Here is an 11,507-nt window from a genome sequence, read left to right on the forward strand (position 1 = left end):
ATTTTATAAAAAAAATTAAAATAATCAAAATCACAAATCAGTGGTTAATAGCAACCTATTTTAGTCATCGAAAAACTTCCCCTTTCTTCTTTTTTTTTTTTTTTTTTTTTTTTTTTTACAACTAGCAAGTGAGAAGAAAATAAATCAGTATAAATTTTATCAAGAAACAAGACTATATACCTTCTTTATCCTCCCAACAAATTCATCAATAATACAACAATATGCATAGATTAATCGAGGCGTTGACTCGGTAAAATTTTGTAAATAAATGATACAATTATAACTTAAAGGGTTAAGACTTAAGGGTGTAGTCAGTAAGGAAAACCAATGTTCTATGCTCCATTTACAGTCATAATCTACTTAAGGTCAAGAAATATAATTCCTCATTTCTTTATATATCTAGACTACTAACTGTTTCCCTCGTCGCCAAGAGACTGAACTACTGAAGAGTGGTTGCAAACCAATGTTCTATGCTCCATTTATGGTCATAATCTACTTAAGGTCAAGAAATATACTTCCTCATTTCTTATATATCTAGACTACTAACTGTTTCCCTCGTCGCCAAGAGACTGAACTACTGAAGAGTGGTTGCTTTGCTCAAGTTTAGCTACAGCATCTGGTCCATATAACCTTGTCAATTCTTCCTGCCATGGTGATGAAACCACATTTATTAGAAATTGCATTATATGCTACCTAATTATTAGCAAGAATTTCATTTTCCCATTCTGAAATTAGGGAAAAAATGACAATAAGTGAATATTATTATTAATAAAAAAAAATGATATTCTATGTGCTGAATTCAATTGGAGGTTCACAGCAAAAAATTAGGGATTAAAATGAACCTTAATAGAATCGTTTTCAGATTTGAGTTTCTCGCATTCACCAGAGATCCTCTGCAGTTCCTCTTTAAGATTGTGATTGTCATTGGTCAAATTCTCTACCCTGGCTTGTAGCTCTTCACACTCTGCCTGGTAAGGATGATAAAACAAAGAAACAGATTTAACAATTAAAGAGTATATAAGCAAGTCAATATCTTATAAACTTCTAAAGCAAACACTTCCCCAAAGTTTCAGGTGCTTTGGCTCCCTAACCCAAAAGCAAAAGAGAAAGATCTGCTACCCATTTTTAGCATTTTAAGATTTCCTCCTCTTACATAGGACAATGTAGAATACGCTGAATCCAAACAAGTTTTCACTTGTACCTTTAACCACAAGACAGTACAAGCCAACCTAGATGGGCACAAGTTCTAAAACTAAATTCTTGAATGCTTTCCTCAGATCAATGATATCGCGCCCCATTATTTTCAGGATAACATGTGAAGTGTCATAACTAAGATAGATAAGCTTTAACAGAATTAAGCCCCTTTTCACCTGTTTGGGGCCTGCTTGCAGGAGCACCAATGAGGTTTTATCAACACTAATAAAAACAGGTGATAAGAAATGAATTTTTAAACCAACTACAAAGGACAAATATGCACACCTTCCTCCAAATAATAATAGAAAAGGTAAAATGAAAATGCAGGTCATATGAATCCATCTAAGCAATTACATTGATGAAGAAATAAACGAACGCCCCAAGAATGGAAAAGTGCAAACAGCAAAAGTACCTGCTTCCGTAATCTTGATCTTCTAGCAGACTCCCTGTTAGATTGCTTCCTCTTCTGTCTTTTCAGTTCACGTTCATCCTATCACAACGGAAACCTGTGATCAGTGGAAGGAAAAAGGTGGAAGGAAAAGGTATCCAGATGGCCCACTAATATGAATAAAAATGATCCTAAATATCATTTTCGAAGACTAATGATAAGACCAAAGATTTAATGATTTTCCAGAAGAAAAAAATTATTACAAGCAAATGCATTTTAAGAAAAATGCACAAAATATAAATTTCAATTAAAACGAAAAGCTAAAATATTTAAAGGGGAAAGTGTACTTAGGTATTTGTGATTTGCGCTTTTAGCACTCATGGTCTAAAGAATTTTTTGTTGCAATTTAGCACGTGGTTTTGTGCCGTTAACACTTGAATGACAAAATAACTAACAGCGTTAGAACTACTGACATGGCACATTAAAAATTAATTTTTCTGATATTGTCAGCAAGTGGTTCCAATTTTTAGATTATTACTAATAAAAGTCCATCTCTTAACAAAAAGGTTAAATTATGACATATTTCTCTCTCTTTTTCCTGAATCATTTCTTTCTTAACAAAAAACTCTATTCATTAATTCCTACCATCATACCTCATTTTCTCTCTGCTTTCCTACACTTTCTCACTCCCCAAACAGAAACCTCTCTCTCAGCTATAAACATTATCTCACGCAAAATCCAGAAATGACAAAGCTTTTTAAGTCTTCCCTACATATTCTTCATTATCTCTTCCATTCTTTTCTTTATCAACTCCAGTTCCCCAGATGGAAATCTAGATCTTCGACTTCATGGTTGCTTCCGACTTGCTCCATATTCTCCACGCCTGTTGGATTTTCCTCTCGAATTCAGCTCACCAACAATCACATGAAAGAGTCGACCAAGGACATGACATGCCAGGTACAGATTTCAGAAGATGGGCTCTTTCAGACATTAACATAGGATTGAAAGCCAGATGCTGATTTTTGCACACTAATTCTAGGCTTCAATTGAAAAGACCCATAATCCACAACCATCCATTGACCATTGTTGTTGTTCCTTTGCTTTGTTTGTCTTTTTTAAGTTTCAGTTGCTCCATTTATGGAAACGAGTGAAAATAGAAATGTGTTCTATTTGCTGAAAAGAAATTTCTAAAACTTATCATGAAGTGCAGTTGCAAGGCTTCCATTAGGTATACAATCATAGATTAGAAACTTCTCATCAACAGACCAGTTATAGGCTCTGAGTTTTACAATATTAGGATGCCTTAGCTTTCTAATTGCTTCTACTTCTGTCTGGAATACCTTAAACCTTTGAGAGCCCCTTCTCCCATTCTTAGATAGCTTTCTAATTGCTTCTACTTCTGTTGGAATTCCTTAAACCTTTAAGAGCTCCTTCTCCCATTCTTACTAATATTAATACTTCCTAAAGCACAAACATTCCTGCCTACCCTCCCTTTGCCAAAAACATAACCACTTTCATCATTATCCATACTACAAGCACAAACCCTTGAATAACAATAAGAAAACAACAACCTGATGAGGAAACGAGCTCAGAACTCAACTTATGGTGCAATCATCGGCAACCTTCATATACTAATTGGAGCTCTTGCAGCAGTTTTGCTGTTAATGATTCTTATCCCATTTGTTGGGTGAACAATATTTGCCATTTGGGTTATTTTATAAGAGCGGCATATTTTTTCTGTATTTGGATTTGTTTTGGGGAGAGAGAAAATGGGGAGTGAGACAGGGGAAGGAGAGGGAGACATATAGCGGAGGGAGAGAGAGATAAAGAGATAACGAGAGGGACAGAGACATGAGAAAGACATAGGGGGTAGAGAGAGCGAGAAAGAGAGAGAGAGAGGGAAGAAACATACAAGGATCAATTTGTCAATAATGGTAATATTAAAGGATTAGCTTGTCAAAATAAAAGGACCTATTTGTAAACAATCATAATATTGAGAGACCAACTTGTTGAGCACGGGGATGAATTTTTTAAATAATAAAAATTTTTAAGCACCTTAAGATAATTCACTCATAATTTTAATAATTATAATTTAAAATTTTAAGTCCTATGGGATCCACTATTTTAATTATTAATCTTTTAAATTTTAATCTAGTGGGATTTTCTTTTTCAATATGCCATGGCAACATTTTTAACACTGTTAGCCATTTTGTTACCTAAGTGCTAACAGTGTGAACCACATATCTTGAATTGCAACGAAAAATAACTCAAGTTCTGAAAACTAAAAGCATGAAACCATGTGGTACCTAATTATATTTTCCCCATATTTAAAAGTACCCAGTGGATTGAAACAAAATTTTGACATGAAAGTGATAAAAGAAATTTTTGCATCATTTTAGGATTAAGGCTCCGCCAAAATTTTGCAAAGAGAAAGCACACATGCTCATGAAAACAATAACTGACTGAAAGTTCCATACTTGAATCCATTGTTCAGGCATTACTGCAGGAACTATTGCTGATGTGGCACCAGATGCATTGGTTCTCATTTTTGCAGCTCCAGGTGCAGCAGCAGCAGAAGATGCATTCCATAAGTCCATTCCAATATTTAGATTAGTTGCAGGCATAGACATGACAGGTTTTCCAGGAACTGATGCGCCTGCACTGTTATTTTGTGCAGTGGCTGCAGTGAAGTCAATGTGATTATAGAACCAAAAAGGGTATCCCCAGTGCATAAGAGGTTATAGAATTATCATGTCAAATGAAAAACATACCATCTGCAAGCATCTGATCAAAACTTCCTTTCTTTTTTGCAGCATATTCCTAAATAAATTAGGGGATGTCCATTAAAAAAATACAACATTATATTATCATTTACCACACTATTCATCAGTAGGTTAGTGCAGAAAAATTGAAATTCCCAACACAATTTAGGAGATCTTATTTAGTAAAATTAGTTTCAAATTTTCTTCTGGAAGACCATAGTCTGATAGCCATCAAAACTAAGCAATAGAAGCACACCTCATGGCAATTAACAACAACAGATTGACATATACCTGTTGGTTCTCATCACTTGCATCTGAGGAGGCATTGCTACCACTTTCAGCACTATTTACAAGACAATTATCTCATTAATGGAAAAAAAAAAATTCATGCGATGAAAAAGTAGACAAATAAAAAATGAGACAGGAAACTCAAGCATAAGCAAAGTATTTTAAAATAAAAATTAGCAATTAACATTGGTTTGGCCAACCTTTGAGAGGAACCATCATTTCCAGAACCTGAAGCTGCCTTTACACACTCTCCTGCCTTGCCTGCTGATGTTCCCTTGGATTTTTTGGCTGAAGCCCGATCCTTTCCATCAGCGGTCTTGCCTTCTAACTCTGTATTTGTTTGTGCTGAATTTGGTGTCTACGGAAGAGATGAAAAGCAAACTAATTGGATGACCAAATTAACACTGACAAATTATATTAAGACAGGAAATAGTACTGGAATGCTACAGTTCTTGACAGAACATGAAAAATGCAAACACACTCAAAAGCTATACACATCAACTACATGAGAAATCATTCAATATTACCATGGTCATATTAGGATGGGCATACACTCCCCCAGCAGGATATAAAGCTGGGTATGGAACTGCAGTGCCATAGGGTGGAATTAGAGGATGCTGAAAGTTTGACAACAGAAGCAAATAAGAGACCCCTCTTTTTTAGGATATTCAAAGAGACACACCATTGCCAAATATAACACCTCAATAGTCCATACTTTATTAAATGACATGGGTATTTACCTGGCTTCCCCAGAGATAAGGATGAGGAGTTGGAGATGGAACAGTTGATGCGAAAAAGGGAGGAGTAGCTCCAGCACCATAATAAGCCTAAACAAGTAGCTGACTAGTAAGCATTTAAGATTTTACTCATGCAGGTATTAAAGTAATCTATAATTTCACAGACATATACCTGCATAGAATTTGACCAATCAGGATATGAGGGTGTTGTTGGTATTTCCTGCAAACAGAAAATGAGATTGGTAAACTTGCGCACAGGGGCATTAACTAGAGAGAGAGAGAGGGAAAATACCTGAGTCGATGGTGCTGGTTTGGAAGGCCGAGCCGGTGTGCTCTCTTCCCCAGTCCCCATTCAATCAACTCAGTAAGTACCAATAGTTTCAACACTTACAATTGGCTTATAAATGGCTTATTGTCTACCACAGGAGAGGAGATATCTATGAAGCGCCTGCAGACATCATAAAATGTAACCATGTGTGTTAGAAATCAAATAATTCTACCATTAAAATTTCTCATTACTATCATTGTTGTGCAACAGTGAGAACATATAAAACACTGCCTCCATATTGATAAGTAATCTTAAAAAAATCTTCCACATGAAGCTGGGTCATTGAGCTCATTCATAACAAGTGAAACATGCAAAAACAACCGCAAATGACAAAGAATGAACCATACAATATAAAGCTTAAATTGTTATCAGCATAAATTGCACGCTGTAATATCACTTTTTCTTGTGGATGGTAACTTTTCGATCAATATTACAGCAATCCCTAATATTATTTTGTTTACTGCCAAATCCTTTAGAAGAAAGATTAGAGATGAAGCTCTTTAAAGATTCAGCAGCAAAGTAAACAGCACAAGAAAAATCACTTCAAATAAATATTCCAACTTATTCCCAGTTTTCTAGCAAAGTTATATGCATTTTTCAAGCAAAGCAAAAGACCATAAATGATTCTGCTCTTTGGCTAAGTTGCCTGACATGATTTATATGTTGAAAGATGTCAATACTCCCTTCATACTTGCTAGTGATCCCAAACATCTAAGCTTAAATTACAAGCCTTTCTTAGTTATTTTTGGCTCATAATATCATCCAATTTGACTAGCCAAACTAGAATGATGCAATGAAAAATTCAAGGGAAAGGGCAATAAAGCAAACAGCTTCATAACATAATTTTCTCAAAATCTCTGCATTCAAATACAATTAAAGACGAACCTAGGTGATCTATTCAGTACTACTGATGCTCTGAATTTGCTATTCAGAGGACTGAGCATTGATTCATCTCAATCCCAGTGGCTGGGTGGACTCCAGACTCCCAGGGTACAAAAAAGGGACACATTATAATTTTTGAAGATGGGGAAATATTGGTTCTTGTCACAAGTACTAGCTAACATTGATGAAGATTGAGGGACAAATAAAACCCTAGCATCCTCATCATGAATTCAGAAGTAACCCATCTTTTTCATGACCTATCAATAATTTTGACATGACAAAAATCCAAACCTAGCAAATTTTCATAGATTATACTTGCACAAATCCCACAAATCCATTACGGCTACTACATGGACAAATTACAGCAAGTTGGCATTGTGCCCTACACTCTAATTTGAGTAAAATGAACCCATCATAGATAGGTCATCATCACACAGACTAAAAGCACGCATAGCAACAGTAACCAATAACAAACATTTCTTTGACCGTTTATTTATAACAAGGGAATATAAGCTAGTACCAACTTTAAGAAAGATTCATCACTCATTTTTTAAGCTACAAAAATCAACGTCAACATGCCTTTGTATACATCCTCAAATTGACAATTGAAATGCAGATTTTCAACAGCTAAAATAAAATTCCGAACATTCACACATAAGTAAAGCTATGCTTAGATAAGTACAGAAGTGAATTTCCAATTCCCCACAACAATCTGAAAACTCAAAACAAAACCAGACCCAATTGAGAAAGAGAAAGAAAAACATGAATTACTAATAGAAAATTTTCTGATAAGCAAGAACAAAATTAAGCTCACCTAACTGATTACACAGCATAGAATTACAGATCCAGAAGCAACATAAATAAAATTAGAAGAAAAAAAGCAAACAAGCTAAACAGGGGCACCCGAAAGATATATAAACATGCAGAAAACAGTGTAAAATAAGGGGTTGTGTGTGCGACTATGTGTGTGTGTGTGTGTGTGTGAGAGAGAGAGAGAGAGAGAGAGAGAGAGAGAGAGGGACCTGGATTGAAGGCGTGGAAGAAAGAGTGAGGTGGAAGTCCAAGTGGGATAGTTTATAAAGACCAGCCAAGGAAAGAAGGGAGGCCTTCTTTTGTTCTAGATACTTTCACTTTTTCTCAAAGATCAACGGCTGAGAATTGAAGGTGGAAAAACACGAAGAGAAACAGACAAGACAGACAGATATAGAACAGCAATCCCCTTATGTTATCAGTTTCCCTGTCTCTTTTGTCTCTCTTATTAAGGTTTGATGTTAGAAATATCGGATTTTGTCTTAAAAACAAACACAGAGAGAGAGAGAGAGAGAGAGAGAGAGGGTGATTATGTGGTGGGGCGGTCGCAATGGGAGGGGAGGGAGGACAAGGTGGAGGAGGTGACCGGTGCAGGAGAAAGATTAGGGTTTGTCGGTGGTGACACGTGATAGAGTGAGAAATCCAGCTGTCCATGCGTCACTGGATAAGGGTTTTTTTCCTACTTATTGCAAAGGATGAATCATCATTGACAGCCACCTCTATGGATAATCTTTTCTAAACTAATCACGTATCACAAATAACACAGCTAATCCTGACACTTTCATTGCCAAATTATTTAAAGGTAAACCACTAAATTTGTTACATCTATAATTTGGCCTCTATAATTTCAAAATTAAATAAATTAACGGATTATTCGTATTATGTACAGTTATATATATAATAATTTTTATTATTAAATTATTTTTTTTATAATTTTTAATTAAATAAATTTAAATTTTTTAAATTAACGTATGGAAAACTTTTTTAAAAAATATAGTTTTTAATTTTTTTATACATAAATTAATAATAATTTATGTAATTACTTTATTTAAAATATAGTAACATTATTTTATTAAAAAAATAATTTAAAATTTACTGATGTTACTTCTTAAATAAATTAAGTGACATTAAATTACTATCTACAATGATAAAATTATAAATTTATATTATTTTGATATTTGATTCATTGACCAAATTATTATACACATTCTTTTTTTTTTTTAACTTAGTTTCAATTAATAATTCCAATTATTCTTGCTTTTAGACACATTTTCGACATGGTTTTATTTTTACCTATAAGAATATAGTTATTTAAATAAAACAAAAAAATAATCCAACATAAAAAAGTAAATAACAAGGAAATGGAAAAAAATAAATGCTAACACTTTAAAGTGATAATTTGAAAGGTAGTTTTAACTTTTTAGAAAAAAAAAATTGCATTAACTATATAAAAAGCATAGATTGTGTGTTTGGGTGACTTTATGTAGAGAATATAAGTTGAGTTTATATTAATTGGCTATAATATAATATTAATTTTTATTTGATTATTTAATTTAATTCATAATTTATATCAGCTCAATTCTTTTTTTTTTTAAATTAATTTATTTAATTTTATTGTACTTAATAGAATGAGAAAAATAAAATAATAATTAAAAATGATAAGATTTGTAAATCGATATCAATAACTCTTGAAAGAAGTAATATAAATAATAGAGCAAATTAAAAGAGGATTTAAGAATATTTAGATGAAAAAAGAATGCTTGGTGAAAATAAAAGGTTTGGTGTGTGTTAAATAACAAAAAATATTAACTATTTATAGACAGAGAGATAAAGAAAATTCATATCAAATTTAAATAGCATAATCCTCATCCTATGCATAGATAATTTATTTTTTTATTTTTTTATTTATTTTTAATAAGATAAATTATTACTATTAAATTAATTTTCAACTAAAATTTCTCTCTTATTTAATTTAAATAAATTTTTATATGTTATAATAATAAATTTTTAATTAATTTATGATGTAATTAATTAAAATATTTATTTAATTCTTTTTACACATATATTAACAGCAGTTTCAATAATTACTTCGAATAAATTATAATAAAATTACTTTATTCAAAAAATAATTTAAATTTTCTGCAATTTTTATATTTTATCTCATAATTTATATAAATTGATATTTATTTTTTTAGACTATAGAAAATAGATTAGATTAATGAAAAAATAATGCTATTTAAAAATATATAATTATAATATTTTTATTATTAATAAAATAAAAAATATATATTAAATTACTAATAATGAATTAAATTATTTAATTTTAATAGCAATGAAAATATATAACATTATTATTAATTAAAAATAACATTTAATTATATTATTTTTAAATATACTATATCTTTAAATTTTTATAAGTGTAAATTTTTTTAATAATTTGATATATTTTTTATAAAATAATTCTTTCAGAAAAATAGTTATTATTTTGCATAAATTTATGATATAAGATAAAAATATTTCATAAAAATTAAAATTTTAAAATATCATATTTTTTTATTAATATAATAAAAGTTCAAAATACATATTATTTTTTCAAAAATAAATTCTATAATTTTGATATTATAATTTTAATTTTAATCATATTTACTTGCAGCTAAATTTTCAATATAATCATATTTGTAATATATTTTCAAATTTTATTTCTATATAAAATTATAGTTAAGTAATTTATGAATAAAAATTAAATATTTAATTAAAATTTGAAAATAATTTTGTTAAAAATTATTAATAATAAAATATGGATAATGAAAATATTAGTTATAATTACATTCGATATATAATTATTATGAAATAAAATATTAAAAATTTAAGAAATATTAAATAAGAAATTTATAAAAAAATAATAATTAAATAAATATTAACTAAAATATATTTAAATAAATAAATTTGAAAATGATAACCGACAACTTTTAAAAGAAATAATAAAAAAATTGAGTAACTAAAAAAAATATACTGTATTAGACAAATAAATAGAAACTATTTAAATGAAAATTTAATTTTATAGTTAAATATTATTTAATTGAAATACGTAACAAAAACATTTAAATTCAATTTTTATAATGGTAAAATATTTCTTATTTACTTGATCGTTTCAATTCAATAGTCATAAATTAACAATAATAATGATAATTATAAACATTAATTAATATTAGAAAAGTAAAATAAAATAAATATTAAATTATTAACATAAAAAATAATACATACTAATTATAAACCAGTCAAACCTTTATATTTTATTTTTATAACTTTTTATGTAAATTATACTTTTTATGTAAATTATACTTTTTATCTCTCAACTTTTTTAATAAAAATTTCATAATAAAACTAATAGAAAGTATAACAATATAATAAAAATATTTATTAAAGGTATGAAATAATTTAATATTTATTAAATTATATGATAATTAATTATAAGATCATAAATTAATGATCAATTTTCTTTAAATTAATAGTCATCAATGATATTTTATTATTATTATTATTATTATTATTATTATTATTTTGTCATATTTTAAAATATTTTTTATTTTAAATTGTTATTATTATTATTATTATTATTATTATTATTATTATTATTATTATTATTATTATTATTATTAGCAACAGTAAGGGTGATATGTGATAAATAATATTTTTACATAAATAAATTTATAAAAAAATAATTTAAATAATTTTTAAATATTACATTTAATCATAAAAGTTTTAATTTTTAAAAATCAAATTTTAAAAAAATAATAATTTAAATCATAAATGTTAAAGTAATTTTGTAAATAATAACAATAAGTATTAAAAAAGATAAAAATAATTAAATAATAATTAGTATAAAAAATAGTTATTAATGGAAGGTGACACATGATAAACTCTTTAAAAAAATGTCACGTGGCATTTTCTTGTGAATACCTTCCTGTTTTATATATATACTAGCATAATACCTATGCTATGCAAGAATAATTTATAATTTTTATTTTTTAATTTAAATTTTAATTACATTCTAAATAAAATAAATTATTAATATTAAATTAATTTTTAACTAAAATTTCTCTCTTATTTAATATAAT

At 29.1% G+C, this 11,507-nt stretch overlaps 1 protein-coding gene across 3 annotated transcripts; it reads right to left on the reverse strand.

Annotated features, from left to right (window-relative positions):
• Positions 1–154: 154 nt before the first annotated feature.
• On the reverse strand, positions 155–8,038 carry LOC110650434 (G-box-binding factor 1). 3 transcript variants are annotated; one of them, XM_021805425.2, is made up of 12 exons: positions 7,602–8,038; positions 5,662–5,817; positions 5,542–5,589; positions 5,373–5,459; positions 5,160–5,249; positions 4,833–4,990; positions 4,636–4,687; positions 4,354–4,402; positions 4,060–4,262; positions 1,607–1,684; positions 843–968; positions 155–644 (listed from the first exon to the last, which is right to left on the reverse strand). In XM_021805425.2, the coding sequence occupies exons 2-12, from the start codon at positions 5,719–5,721 to the stop codon at positions 543–545; spliced, it is 1,053 nt and encodes a 350-aa protein (XP_021661117.1). In that variant the 5' UTR covers positions 5,722–5,817; positions 7,602–8,038; the 3' UTR covers positions 155–542. The 3 variants fall into 3 exon arrangements, with proteins under 3 accessions (XP_021661117.1, XP_021661187.1, XP_021661263.1); XM_021805495.2 differs by lacking the exon at positions 7,602–8,038 and adding an exon at positions 7,394–7,552; XM_021805571.2 differs by lacking the exon at positions 5,160–5,249 and having other exon boundaries at positions 7,602–7,962.
• Between the last annotated feature and the right edge of the window lie 3,469 nt (positions 8,039–11,507).

The sequence above is a fragment of the Hevea brasiliensis genome, chromosome 7 (assembly GCF_030052815.1).
Source record: "Hevea brasiliensis isolate MT/VB/25A 57/8 chromosome 7, ASM3005281v1, whole genome shotgun sequence".
Lineage (NCBI taxonomy): Eukaryota > Viridiplantae > Streptophyta > Magnoliopsida > Malpighiales > Euphorbiaceae > Hevea > Hevea brasiliensis.

What these genes read in the sequence shown, in the direction of transcription:
- LOC110650434 (XM_021805425.2), bottom strand. Translation starts at nt 5,721, where the DNA reads ATGGGGACTGGGGAAGAGAGCACACCGGCTCGGCCTTCCAAACCAGCA. An exon ending in CAAGTGATGAGAACCAACAG is followed by an intron (nt 4,403 to 4,635) that starts GTATATGTCAAT and finishes TAATTTATTTAG; the next exon opens with GAATATGCTGCAAAAAAGAA. An exon ending in CTGAAAACGATTCTATTAAG is followed by an intron (nt 645 to 842) that starts GTTCATTTTAAT and finishes TCACCATGGCAG; the next exon opens with GAAGAATTGACAAGGTTATA.